This window comes from Mus musculus, chromosome 9, assembly GCF_000001635.26.
Source record: "Mus musculus strain C57BL/6J chromosome 9, GRCm38.p6 C57BL/6J".
Taxonomy (NCBI): domain Eukaryota; kingdom Metazoa; phylum Chordata; class Mammalia; order Rodentia; family Muridae; genus Mus; species Mus musculus.
In genome coordinates, this window is record NC_000075.6 from 124,422,466 (window position 1) to 124,436,266 (window position 13,801).

At 43.1% G+C, this 13,801-nt stretch overlaps 2 protein-coding genes and 1 long non-coding RNA gene across 6 annotated transcripts; 1 reads left to right on the forward strand and 2 right to left on the reverse strand.

The window, feature by feature from the left end:
* Window positions 1-6: 6 nt before the first annotated feature.
* On the reverse strand, window positions 7-935 carry LOC108167694 (serine/threonine-protein phosphatase 2A regulatory subunit B'' subunit delta-like). The gene is made up of 2 exons (XM_017313739.2): window positions 769-935; window positions 7-363 (listed from the first exon to the last, which is right to left on the reverse strand). Exons 1-2 carry the CDS (start codon window positions 907-909, stop codon window positions 28-30), a joined length of 477 nt encoding a protein of 158 aa, XP_017169228.1. The 5' UTR covers window positions 910-935; the 3' UTR covers window positions 7-27.
* Window positions 786-2,391, forward strand: 4930526I15Rik (RIKEN cDNA 4930526I15 gene; the record flags this gene model as incomplete). Of its 3 annotated transcripts, none has more annotated exons than NR_027950.3 (2): window positions 786-930; window positions 1,327-2,391. It is a non-coding gene; the product is annotated as an RIKEN cDNA 4930526I15 gene (long non-coding RNA).
* Gm20783 (predicted gene, 20783) lies at window positions 1,081-11,625 on the reverse strand. 2 transcript variants are annotated; one of them, XM_030244774.1, is made up of 5 exons: window positions 11,362-11,625; window positions 10,159-10,965; window positions 8,597-8,821; window positions 7,681-7,804; window positions 1,081-6,515 (listed from the first exon to the last, which is right to left on the reverse strand). In XM_030244774.1, exons 1-5 carry the CDS (start codon window positions 11,608-11,610, stop codon window positions 5,611-5,613), a joined length of 2,310 nt encoding a protein of 769 aa, XP_030100634.1. In that variant the 5' UTR covers window positions 11,611-11,625; the 3' UTR covers window positions 1,081-5,610. The 2 variants fall into 2 exon arrangements, with proteins under 2 accessions (XP_030100634.1, XP_017174525.1); XM_017319036.2 differs by having other exon boundaries at window positions 1,081-6,518; window positions 11,362-11,574.
* Between the last annotated feature and the right edge of the window lie 2,176 nt (window positions 11,626-13,801).

The window sequence follows — 13,801 nt, forward strand, 5'->3', positions numbered from 1 at the left end:
GCCCCGCCCATAAGGACAGCCGTGACATCATCCAGTTACTTCTTGGATGTGGACACACCAACTTCCTATCCCCTGAAGCCCATATCCCGGGTAAGCCCCGCCCATCTTCAAGGCCCCGCCCATTTTCCTCAGTCCCGCCCAACACGCGAGACCCTGCCCACATACCTTGGCAACCACGGCCATGTCGCCCAGACCCGCCCTCCCACGAGGCAGCCCCTCGAACGCGCACTCCACGAGGGCGATGGCATCCTCCGTGTCCTGGGGACGGGGCGGGGGTCGACCGCAAGGGAAGTAGAAGGCGGGGACGCTGTGGCCAGGGGGTGGGGACTGGGGCGGGGGCTCCTCCTTCCTGTGGGCATGGACCTGTGGGGCCAGGGGTCGGGTTAACAGGGTTGGGGTGTGGGGCAGAGGAAAAACTGTCAGTCAGTTGCAGAGCCACACCCACCAGGGGCTGGGACACGTCCCTCATCTCACTCTAACCAGAGCCACTCTTACCGACCTCTGAAACAAGCCACGCCCACCAGGCCCACGCCCACCAGAGGCTTAGGCTTTGCCTGTCACTCTCATCCCAGCCTTGCCCCTTAGGCAAAGCCAGCCCCCTGCGGGCACTCTCACACAACCACGCCCCCTCCGGTCACTCTTACCCCAGACCCTCCCCGGAGGTGCGGCCACCCCTCCTGCCTTAACTCTCACAGACAGGAGGCGTGGCCGACTCTTGCATGAACCTGTGCTTGACGCACCCCTGCGGCCGTCGCTGACCCCGCCCACCTGCCGGAAGTCCCGCAGCCACTTCTGGAAGCGCGACGGAAACACCAGATCGCTGCCCCGAGCCAGCGACGCCAGAGCCTGGCGCACCGCTGGGTCGTCAGGGTCGCGGCGCAGGGCTCGTATGGGCGGGCGCTCCGGCATGGTGGGCGTGGCTCGAGCAGGGTAGGGCCCGGCCTGCGAATCCGTGGGTGTGGCCTGCGACCCCGGGGACCCGGGCGATTCGCGAGGGCCGCGCTCAGCGCGATCCGCGACCCTGCAGCGCGGTCATGACGTCACCTGGGTCACCGTGGGGTTCACCCGCGGTTCTGTCCTCCCTCGGGTCTGTGCTTTTCCTTTTCTCTCCCACGGGGTCGCTGCGGTTCACGTGACTCCGCCCATGGTCGGACAGCTGTCCGCGGTGGGCGTGGCTGTGGGTGTGGCCCGGGACAAGTTTGGGAATAATGTCTGCGGTAGGGAGTCGGGCCCCCACAGAATGATTGACAAGAGACTTTCGGTCTGCAGTCGGAAGTCCCGCCTCCTAGGACACGACTGACTGAACCAATTCCCTTTTTACGGCAGGAAGTCCCTCTCCTTCGGACGTGATTGACAGGATCGACTTCCTACGGCTTCGTACAGACACAAGGCCCTGCGCACCCACACTGGCCCTTCCCCCCTGCGGGCTGTCCCTCACGCACTCACCGTCCTGGGTCCCGTCGTTCTCAGCGCGGGCCGCGGCAGCGGTCGGGAGGCGGGGTTAGGGTCGGAGGTCGTGTTTCCGGGGTCCGCATCGGGGGTCGCGGCGGCGGCGGGGTCAGAGGTCGTCCCTGGGTCCCGGATGCGGCGGAGGGCGTGGCTGAGCGCGCGCTGCGTGTGAGGATCGCCGAGCCAGCGCCGGAAGAGCTCGTCCACCTTCAGCTGTAGCCGCGGCGTCAGCGGCGCCATGGCAACCAGAAGGTGCGGAGCCGGAAGTGGGCAGAGACTGATGGCAGAGGGGCGGAGCTCGGCAGAGAACGGAAGAGCTGCGGTGGGAAACTTTCGATAGCCGAGGATTCCAAATAAAAATCAACATACAGGCGCGGGGAGTGATGGCGTCACCGACGCGACAGATGTGGGGTGGAGTCGGGCGAATCCCGGAAGAACGTGCGGCGTATAACCTCAGTCGGCCGTGGGTTCCACGAGAGGCTGCGTTCCGGGTGATGGCGACACGGGTTACGCGACAACGGAAGGGGCGTGGTTGCATCCGCAAACGCTCGGCAGTCACGGTTTCAAAATAAAAAATGGAAAAAAAAAAAAAATCCTTGGCCCGGGCGCAGGCTGATGGCATCAGCAAGTCAGGTCGCCGCGTGGAGGCCGTGCGCGCATGCGCAGTGACTTCCCCCGGCCACGGGCTCGCATGCGCTGGGGGTGTGCGCCGGCTTGGGGTCCCGATGCGTATGCGCGTTGGGTTTCTGTTGCAGGCAGCGCACATGCGCATTGCGTTTACTTCCAAGTTGGCTGCACATGCGTGTCGCAGAAGTGCGGGTCTGGCGAGTACAAAGAAGCCTGGCTTCGCGCATGCGTATCGTGACGTATGACAGCGAGTATGGCCTGGTGCCATCAGTCATCCTGGAAGCTCCGCTCACTTTTAAAAAATAATCTCATTGGTGCCTAATTGTCATTTATTTACTTATCATTTGCATATTCATGAATCTCGTTTACATATTCTCAAGGTGCATTTGTTTATCGCCCCCCAAGCTGGATTGGAAGATGACGTCACCCTGTTGTTACCCACCGAGTGACGCCTGGATGCTCCTCAGGCTCCGCCCCTTTTGGTCAGGAATTGATGTCTTGAAACATTGGCATAGCATTTGCATTTCATTTGAATATTCATTACCACATTTGCATGCAGACAAGCCAAAGATTTGTGAGTTTATGAATTATTAAAAAACAGGAAGTGACCTCAGCCTGAGGTCCAGACAGGAAGTAGCCCCACCACGAGTTCTAGACAGGAAGTGATCCCGGGGTCACATGGTAGAGGCTGTAGCCCACCATGAACTTGGCCCCGCCCACCTACACCATGCCTCCGCCTCCCGGTTAATTTGCATATTCTAGAGTGGAGAAAGCACAGAGCATGGGGGGGGTGGTGGCGAGGGGGGTGGGAGAAGAGCATATGCAAAACTTCAATGAATATGCAAATGATACGCGATCCGTTCGCCGTTCGGAGGGCGGGGCCCTCATTTGCATATTTATGAGAGGAACCGAATGCTGTGGTGTAATTATTGCTTCGGCCGGTCCGGTCCGAGCCGAGCCGGTCCGAGCCGAGGCCGCCCAGGCCGCTCGGAGCTGAAAACCGGAACCCGGTGGTGGTGGGGGAGGGGCGAGAGGAAGGGGGAGGGATATAGGCGACGGGGGCGGGGCGATAGGGCAGGGCCAACGCAATAAATGGACGAGGTGACGTCACCAACACGGGCGTGTCCCGGCTTCCGTTTCCGGTCAATCACCCGGATTGGGGCGCCGTATAGGGGCGCGACCACATTGACATCACCGCTTTCTTCCTGCCAGGGTGGGCGTGGCCACCGTCCTCCGCTGTTTGTCAGTCATTAGCACTTGCGGTTATTCCCCTGCCTCACCTCTGTCAGTCCGGGACGCGGGGCGGGTGGCGTAATGTCCCTGTGACGTCACACACGACTCCGCTGCTGCTCAGGTCCTGTTCCGGGTCGAGCGGGCCGGGGCGGCGTCAGGGGTTCCGCGAGGAAGGGGCCCGTGCGCACTGGATGTCATCCCCTGGCCTCAGGGTTTACTCGCGGGCTCGAGGTCTCGGGGCCGGTGGAGGGGAGGCGGCGGGGGTGGAGGATTTTACTCACAAGCAACCCCCGGACGCGCACCTCATATGATTATCAGTCCTTTTTGTGTCTTAATGATACTGTTTTGTTGAAGTCATCCAATACCTCTGACACTTTTCCACAAAGATTTCTGAACCCCGAGTGCTGCTTTTGTTTTATATAAACTGGTAGAAAGAAGATTGTCCTGAAGACAAACCTTACTTATGTCATCAGTATGGAAAATTTGTGCTGGTCCCCAGCTAGAAGCTTTACCTCTAATGTCTAGAATTCAAGTTGCTAGAAGGTACCCTACATGGGTACCAGAAGAAAGGCTAAAGGGAATACAGATTAATGTATCTTCTTACAAAATTGTCCCTCATCCAAGCCAAAAAGAAATGTGAAGAGGTGGTAGGAAAGATCTTGAGAGTCAAAAGATGAGGAAGTTGGCTGGAAACACAAATATTCTAGAAAGGGAATGGGTAGACCAAAATGTCTTATGAATATGACTCCAAAAATACAATCAGAGGAAGGATCACTATACTATGCATGCTAGTATGGAAGGAAGAAAGGTCACAAAGCTTCTAGCCCTCACAGTCATTTACAGGAAACTTTAAATATGGGAATGGGACAGGTTGGCATTGCAAGAGAAAGGAACAAAGATTAGCCATGTAGTACCAAGTAATCAGACACCAGAACATAAAAGTATGCAATTTTACATGGTCTCTACAGTTTATATTTCAAAATGTATATACAAATACATATATGCATTCAGTAACAATGATATATGGGGCCATGTGATGGCTGAGAAGGACAGTGCCATGCATTATATGTGCATTATAGGAGTATAGGGTTACAAATGGTGTGTTGGAATCAAGAAATATAAAGAAAAAAGCAATTAAAATAAACTCTCAAAAATAAGCTACCATATAACAGTTAAAGCAACAAACAATACTCTGAGGGAAAAAAATCACTGACTTTCATGAACTGATATTCAGAAATAGTAAAGTGTATGTGTTTGTATCTGTGTCGTTATGTGTGTGATATTAAACTGAATTATCTTTAGTTACTAATATTTTAACAAAATTTATAATGAGATCCTTCATCTAGAGTGGTATATGATCACAAACTTCACTGACCTAATTGTGATAAAGGTATTTGTATTGCATTATTTCCACTACCGATTTTTCTCACAGAATAAAACACATATTTCATAATGAAATGGTGTGTTTTCATATAAGGTTCAAGAGCCTTATACAGTAGTCACAAACTGAACCCCATGATCCTTTTCATATACTGTACTCTTATTATATTATCTGATATTTTGAATAAGTTCATAGAACATTGTAAAATTTTCCAATACTCCAGGCCTCTGTGATGGCCACCACCAATATACAATGTTGTAACTCTGCTCCACAATCTAATAACATTCCATCTTGTTTCTCTTTTCAAATCAATAACTTTGCTGAATCAGTAATCTATGATATTCCAAATCCCAACCAATGTAATTTACCAATTTGCTGATGTCTTAGTTTCTGTTGCTGTAAGAAAATACCACAGTCAAAAGGGATATATGAAAAAGTGCTATTTCCCTATGCACCTTGTTCACAGTTAAGTGAAAGAAGCCAAGACAAGAACATGGATGCAGGAACTCAATGAAAGTCCATGGAATAATGCTGATTACTGGCTTCATGTCCATCCTATCTAGTCTTCTTTCTTATAACTCCTAGAACAACTGGCTTAGAGGTGACACTGTCTACAGTCAGTAGGGTCATCTTATATTAATCATTAATTAGGTACATGGCTTACACACAAACTACAGGTCAAAATGATGGTAGCCATTACTCAATTGAGATTTCTGGTTCTCAACATCTTCAGGTTTGTGTATTTATGAATGAAGCCATTTCCACCAAACTTTAGGAATTGGCATAACAATGGACAGTGATGTCCTGTTTGTAACTTCAAATTTGTATATTACTTAAAATTTTTTATGATTAAGTACTACTTTTGTTAAGACAAAAGAAATATGTTGAATATCTCCAAAAAATTTCATACTATGAAAGTTTCAATAAAGCAATTTATCTTTGTACTTCTGTATAAAATTTGAGTCTGGTCTAACTAAAATAACACAACATTTTGGGACAAAGATGCACCCTAGCAAGCCTGCACTAGAAGCCAAGATGGAGAAAACCTCCACAACCACCATGACTGTTCCCCTGGTGCTGTGGTAGACAGGGAGGAAGGTGATCCAGACACTGCAGAACACCAGCATGCTGAAAGTTAGGAACTTGGCTTCATTGAATCTGTCAGGAAGGTTCCTAGCCAGGAAAGCCATAGTGAAGCTCCCCAGAGCTAAGGAGCCCAAATACCCCAGGACAACGTGGAAGGCAATGACAGAGCCTTTGTTGCAAAGAATGACAATCTTCCCATGTTCAGACTTTATATCTCTTTCAATAAAGGGAGGAGATGTTACCAACCAGATTCCACAGAGAATAAGTTGGATTAAGGTACAAATGGGAATGACCAACTTAGGTGCCCCTGTCATCATGACCCCCCTCATCCTTCTTCCTGGAGTAGTGAGCTTGAAAGCCATGACCACGGTTATTGTTTTGGCCAACACTGTAGAAATAGCCACGGTGAAAAATACTCCAAATGTGGTCTGCTGCAGGATGCAGCTGACCTGGTTGGGATGTCCAATGAAGAGCAATGAGCAGAGAAAGCAGAAGACTAGAGCAATGAGCAGGATGTAGCTGAGAATGCGGTTATTGGCCTTCACAATGGGAGTATCCTTGTACTTCACAAAAGTGACTAGTACTAGAATTGTGATGGCTGAGAAGGACAGGGCCATGCAGCCTAGAGCCATCCCCAATGGATCTTCATAAGCCAGGAATGACACAGCTCTTGGGAGGCAGTGGGTTTTCTCTATGTTGGCATACTTATCATCTGGACAGCTCACACATTTCTCCATATCTGCTGGCAAACAACAAGAAGTCCTCATAAGATAGCATCATTATGTACTTAACAATTGAGTATTTGTTTTATTCTGAAGATTCCTCAATAAATATTTTGGTGATGAGCATCTATTCCATTCCTTATTGCTGTAGGTAGCATTGACTTAAGGGTTCTCTGTGTTAACCTATGCATTGTGATGGAACAAAACACCATGAAGAATGCAGGAGGAAAAATATACTTATTAAACAAAAAGAAAGAAAAATGTTTTATTTTTCAGTGCATTATGAATAGTAATATGAATCAACTCAGATTATTTAATACCTCAAACCTTAAGTTGACTGCTCACATACTTGTGCAATATGCAGACTTAGTTCTCAAATCTAGTTGATAAAATACATCATGCATTTTGTTGGCTTTGAGGGTTGTGCCCTTTGTCAGTATCTTCGCATAGGCACAAGAACATCCAATTTCTCATGCAAATGCTGTTTGCATAAAGAATATGAAGCTATATGCCTCATAGGCCTATGCAGGTCACCCTCACTGTGATAAGATCTCTTTCTTCACAACTACACAATCCAACCTAGATGGTATGAAGATTATGCATAATCACAAGCATCCTCATTCCTTAGCTAAGATGTGATTGTTGATAAATGTCCCATCTCTGGGTGCACTCTAGAAATCTTCACTAATGTTCTAATTCTTTGACAGCAATGCTTCTTCCTTTATGCCATGTGAGTTCTTAAAAATGTTTCATTAAAGAACATCTATTTCCCTGAGCTTCTGGTCTTTGTCAGGACCAAGTTGGATGGTGAGAAGGAAAAATTGTAGACTGATCATGTTGGGAAGTTACTTTGTAAAAAAAAAATCAACAAAGATGAAACAAATACATAGATTAAACCTATTTTTTTTTTGTTTTAAAAGTGTTTACAGATGTTTGTCTCCCTAAATGTTTCCTGCAAAATATAAAATAAGTAACTACATGTTGTCAGAGAACATAGTTGTTTGTAGAAGATATTGCAAGTTATATGCAGGGTGAAAAAATGTTGATACTATTCAAATAATTAAATTCTAAAACACAGAACTTTTAGGTCGTTAGTTTCCATCTAGGTCATCTCACATTCCTAGTTTTGAGAGGGAAGATACTCAAATTCAGCAAATTTCTTTTCTGCATGCAAACATATACCTGTCTCGTTGGAAACCTCATTTTCTGGGCACTGGGCACAATCAAAACAGCAGTCTGCAGTTTCTTTCTGATGAATTTTTCTGAATCCAGCAGTGCATGTTACACTACACATGGAGGAGGGAACCTGGGAATATATGTATATGTATATGTATATGTATATGTATATGTGTGTGTGTGTGTAACATGTGTAATTACATATATGTGCATATATGACACAACAGATGTGGATATATATTTCTGTGCTAACAGGCATCACTTATCAATTTCAGGTACTTTATCATTTTGTATATGCCTGCAATGCCCTGAAAGTCACTCAATATTGACTACTTCATGGTTATTATGTGTGTAACATCTGGGTTGTAGTGATTTGAGAAATTTCTTTCTCAAACTGACTAAATCCAAAAGGGATATTTATGTGGCTTCACTTTTTCTCACATTGTTTATAAATAAAAAAATAAGGATACTGAATTGAGTGGTGAGAGAAGTCATGGTAGATCGAAGAGTTGTTTGGTGATTATGAAAAACACATGCTATGTAAACCTCATAGAATTAATAAAGTTTTTCCAAGGTTAAAATAGAAGCTTTTTGACAAATATTCAGTTAATTAGTATAAGCTGTACTTCTTTAGGAAATAAACATGTTCACACAGTATGACATAAATTCACTGTTTGTATGTATATATTTTGTAAATGTGTTTCTGTATTGTGGGTTAAATAGGCGTGTGGGTGCCATTGAACATGGAATCCAGAGACCAAGATTTATAGAAAGCTGTGAGTTATCAAATGTTGATCCTGGTAATTGAGGATGGGTCCCTTTTAAAACAGCAACTGGTCTTAAAGACAGAGATATCACTTCAGCCCCTCATATTTTAAATTTTAGGTTATACTGAAAAGGATGTAAATTGTGGTATACCCACTGATATTCCTCCTGTGGCCCACTCGAAGTCTTCAGACATATGAATGTGTTGGCTATGTGGGAAACAAGGAAAATAACTTCCTAGTTTCACTTTTAATCCAAGGCCTTGTGGAAAATTCCAAATTTTGTAAATATCATACTCAGCACACTGATTTTCCCTATGCTTCATGTTCACCAGTTCTCCAAGGGGATTAGTAAAGACCATGGTCTTCAGCAAGGAAGCCACCTAAGTGAGATTCATCATTAGATGATTACATATGCATATCAATTAAGACAATGTCAAATAAGAATGTCACCTAATTTTTCTAATGGCTTCTAGAATACACAGCTGTACTAAAGTTATCCTAGGTAGTAAAATGCAATGGGTAATTAATACTTAATATAATTTCTATTAATGTTCTATGAAAAAAAGTGCTACAATAAATGCTTACCAAATAGAATGTTGTTGTATGTATTGGTGTTCTTTTGTGTATCTGTGTGTGTCCACATATTTGTCAAAATAACTTTTGAAAATGTAGCCATGAGAGGCCCATTGGACTTGCAAACTTTATATGCCCCAGTACAGGGGAACACCAGGGCCAAAAAGGGGGAGTGGGTGGGCAGGGGAGTGGGGGTGGGTGGATATGGGGGACTTTTGGTATAGCATTCGAAATGTAAATGAGCTAAATACCTAATAAAAAATGGAAAAAAAAAAAGAAAATGTAGCCATGTATGTGAAAATGAGTGGGAAGTCTGAATACTTGTAAGTTGTGGAAACTAAGAGTGGTAGTGTGTCATTCATGTACACACAGTATACATACATGAAACAAGCATAAACTTAATGAAATATGCAATCTTCATCATTTATGTTTTTATAAACGTTACTTGAAATTAGTAACTATTAGTCTCAGCACATATACCATGTTTTGAGAAAATTGCTCTTGAGAAATTATTCTAATCTAGACCTCATTTAAGCCTCTTATGAGAGCACTCTTGGCTCCTATTACAAATATTCAACTCATTTGGTAAAATCTTTAGACACATTTTCATGAAACTCACTGATAATGATACAAAAATATTGTCTCTTAGTAAATGTTATCCTTGTGCATGATTATATATATATATATATATATATATATATATATCAATATATCAACAGGATTAGTAAAGACTGTGGCCTTCAGCAAGGAAGCCACCTAAGTGAGATGCATCATTAGATGATTACATATGCATATTAATTAAGGCAATGTAAAGTAAGAATATACCATATTTCTAATGGCTTCTAGAATGCAAAGCTGTACTAAAGTTATCCTATGTAAGAAAATGCAATATAACTTATGGGTAATTAATACTCTCTCTCTCTCTCTCTCTCTCTCTCTCTCTCTCTATATATATATATATATATATATATATATATAAAGTATTCCATATATATATGGAAAGGATTCTTTAGGGATTTTTGTAGTGTAGAAATCTTCCTACTAAGAGAAGAATAATCTCTAACAAATGTATGTTAGTTTCTCAGGGGCCATTTAAAAGAACACATTGATAAATCTAAGCATAATGAAATGTAAGAAATTGTACCTTCTGACAGTCAAAGAATAATCCTCTGGGTTCTGCCATTTCTGGAGACTCTACGTGTTGAAGAATGAGCTCATGGTAGGTGTGGGCCACAGCATACACAGCATTATACAAATTGTAACCTTCTTCACTCAGCACCATGTCAAATTTGTGCTTTGCTAACCATTCCAAAGTGTTGTTGAATGTAAAATGATCCATTTTGCTAATGCTATTCTTAGAGATTGAACAATTAAAATAGTTCCACTTTAGTATAGTATGAGAAATATCTACTGGGTATTTGTTAGTGTTAATTGTTTGCATAAAATTTCTAAATTTAGCAATCCTGTCATTGTGGTGTACAAAAATGACAGTCCCATGGAAGAAATCAAGGCTGAAATCTTTTTTATTTATGATGACATCCCATTGTGAGGTTGTGATCCAGATTCTCTGTGCACCTAAATCTTGCCATCTTCTAAAGCTGATTTCTAGAGTAGAGTTCATTTCACCATAAATGACAACAACCTTTGCTGTTGATTCCATAATTTGTTCGTCATATGTCTTAGCCCTTGTCATGTATATCTGCATGGTTTCTGGGATCATATTAACAAAAGCTAAACAGATTCCATGTCTTTGCATTTCTTCTCTCAAGTCTGATAGAAACTGAATACCCTGGTCATCATCTGAGATGACCAGTCCTATCCAATTCCATCTGAATTGAAGCATCAAGGAGACCATGCCATGGGACAAATATGTATCCTTTGTTGCTACCTGATAGACATATGGGAACTGGTCATGGTCACTTAGGTTAGGATTAAATGGTCCAAAGAAAACCTAAAAGATATAAATGAGAGGATCAAACATCCACATGAGGAATGTGACTGTCAGGAATTTAGACTTATATACAAGTAATGTTACTCATCTTTCAGAACCCCTATTAAGGATGCTAGGATTATGCTAGGAAAATCATACACATTTTCCTATTAGATTTTGTACTTTTCCTTACAAGTCTGAATGTTCTAGAAAACAGTGTTTGTTCAGTACATTTCCAATCTGATAATTTAATCATTTATAATATATTTATAACAACAACAACAACAACACGCGCACACACACACACACACACACACACACACACACACACACACACAAGCTTACCAAGTTTTCTCCCTAAGCACCTATGAATGGAATAAAAAGGTTGTTAACTCCTCCAGTATCACATATTCTCACCTTTGGTCTCCTATAATTAATTGCCAGTTTTACAGATATTGTCTGTGATGGTCCTGTAAGTACTACATCACATCTTTTCCGTAATCCACAGTTATAATTAAGAAAATTTGAAGCATATTTTTGTGGTGAATGCCTTTTATCAATAAATCCCAATGTATCTTCACACATGCCAGCAATGAGGGAGAATACAAAAGACATGTTGGGTAAAAGATAAGGATTCTTGTTGATCTCATCAGTAGCAAAAAACATTACCAAAAAATATTCATATCTTCTTGCTGGTATTCTAAAACAAGGCATAGAGATGATTAAAGAGGATGTGTAAAACATTAAATTTTCTGTCCAATTGCAGTATGATTTGTACTAGAGGACATGCTAAATTTCTGTCTAAATGCAACCTTTTTTGAAATAAGCTTGGGAAATTAGAGATCTTTAGCATTGGATACAGCTTAAGAATTCCCCCAAATAGGTCATTTTGATATAATAATTTTTATATTCATGAAAATCCATAAAGAGCTGTTTTATCTCTGAATGGCATCCACGAACTAGTTTACAGTTCTAGAGAGTAAGACAGCTGCACAATAGGCTGAGTTCTAATCCCACGGAATCAGGCATCTTTAATATCTTGGGGTCTCCAAGTCAACTTCAACTTCAAGGCCTTTGTTCCAATGTCTGGGATTCACACATGATCTTCTGAGCTCTTTCAAAGGCCTTGGGTCACTTCTCCAGCTCTCTTCTCTCTTCCACTGTAGACTCTGGTTGACACCATCTCACTGTTGCTGCTGTTCTTGATGGTTATCCCATGGTACAGGCATCTCCAATACTCTGAGGACTTTTCCGGCAACCAGGCTTCACCAAATAGCCTCCCACATGCTCTCTTTATGGTGCCACAGCTCACCTTTTTTGCATAACCCCTTTACTCCTGGGCCATCTACTATAACTGAGGCTGCACCTTCACTAATGGCCTTCCCTGGCATCTCACAGTGCCAAGCCTCAGCTGCTCTCCATGGTCACTTCATACCTTTAAAATGAGTACAACTTGGGTGATTCTTACACATTGCCAGGTCCAACTGACACACAAGATACAACCTTGGTATCTCTAGAACACAGCATCTTTGTGGTCTTAGAAAACACCTCCCAGAAGATTTCACCTTAGTAATGCTGGTCTCTTCTTAATCACTGCTAATCTCTTAGCTCCTGCTAACCTGTGTCAATTGACCCAGACATTCCTTCTATTTTTCACTCTCAAGTCAGAGCTACATGGCTGATGCTGCCAAGTCCTGCTGCTTGCTGAGGCTGGAACATGTTGCCACCTTATTATATTATTATATTACTAGCTTTCTGTTTTCCAACTTCCTCATTCCTACAGTTTGCCCTGTAGACTGACCTTAAATAGAAAGATTTTCATGGCTCTGTCTCCTGAATGCTGGAACTAAAGGCATGTACTACCACATCTGGGCTTCAGCTTTTCTTTATCTAGAATTTTTTCTCTCCCAAGCTGGCCATGAACTCAGAGATCTGCTTGGCTCTGTTTCCTGGGATTAAATCTGTGTAGTATCATACCTGCACCTAATATTTTCGTAGCTTACTGTTCCTCAGCATCTGTACCAAAAGCATGTTTCTTCTAGCCTCAAAATCTGGATCACATGTGGGGCCTCTATTTCTGAATTGTAAGGCGATTAAAAGTCCAAACCATTCCTTGTTCAATTGCAAATACAAACAATAAGCTCATCTGGGTTGATCTTGCCCTGAGATCATTATTCCTTTAATCTCTTTATTTCCTTGAACACAGAATTTCTGCTCTATTTTACTTCCTAGAGTCACTTTATTTTTCTATGAATGATATATTTTGTACTAGTTTTCTTTTTAAGCTTGATATGCTTGAACAGAATGCTCTTTATGGGACTAATCAAGAAGACAAAGACTTTGCTGGGCTTTTTAGAGAAGTCCTTCGTCAGTGCAACTAATATAAATCTCTTTACCTTAGCCTCAGGTAGTCTCTTCAGACAATGGCATAAAACAGTCACATTCTTCACCAGTATACCACAGAAACAGTCTCTAGGCCAAATATTGGAACTCTACTGAAACCTCTGTTCAAATCACTCTCAGCAACAAAGTCTTCCATATTCTTATTAGGATAGCCCATTAAGCCACACTTAAAGCATTCCACTGTTTTCCAAATACACACTCTCCCAAAGAAAAGCATGGTCAGCCCTATCATTGCAATACCATAGTCCCTAGTACCAACTTCTGTATTCATTAGGGTTTTACTGCTGTGACCAGACATCATAAGAAAGGCAACAATTATAAGGACATTTAGTTGGGACTAGCTTACAGATTCATAGGTTCAGACCATTAACATCATGGTGAAAGCATGGCAGCATCAAGGAATGCATGGTATAGGAAGAAGTGAGAGTTCTGTATCTTCATCTGAAGGCCACTA

Excerpts from the sequence above, each read along its gene's own strand:
- LOC108167694 (XM_017313739.2), bottom strand. The coding sequence starts at position 909 with ATGCCGGAGCGCCCGCCCATACGAGCCCTGCGCCGCGACCCTGACGAC. Across the intron at positions 364-768 it reads GGCTGCGGGACTTCCGGCAG|GTCCATGCCCACAGGAAGGA; the intron begins GTGGGCGGGGTC and ends CTGGCCCCACAG.
- Gm20783 (XM_030244774.1), bottom strand. The coding sequence starts at position 11,610 with ATGTTTTTTGCTACTGATGAGATCAACAAGAATCCTTATCTTTTACCC. Across the intron at positions 7,805-8,596 it reads GGGCCACAGGAGGAATATCA|GTTCCCTCCTCCATGTGTAG; the intron begins GTGGGTATACCA and ends ATATATTCCCAG. Across the intron at positions 6,516-7,680 it reads TGAGGTTTCCAACGAGACAG|ATATGGAGAAATGTGTGAGC; the intron begins GTATATGTTTGC and ends GTTTGCCAGCAG.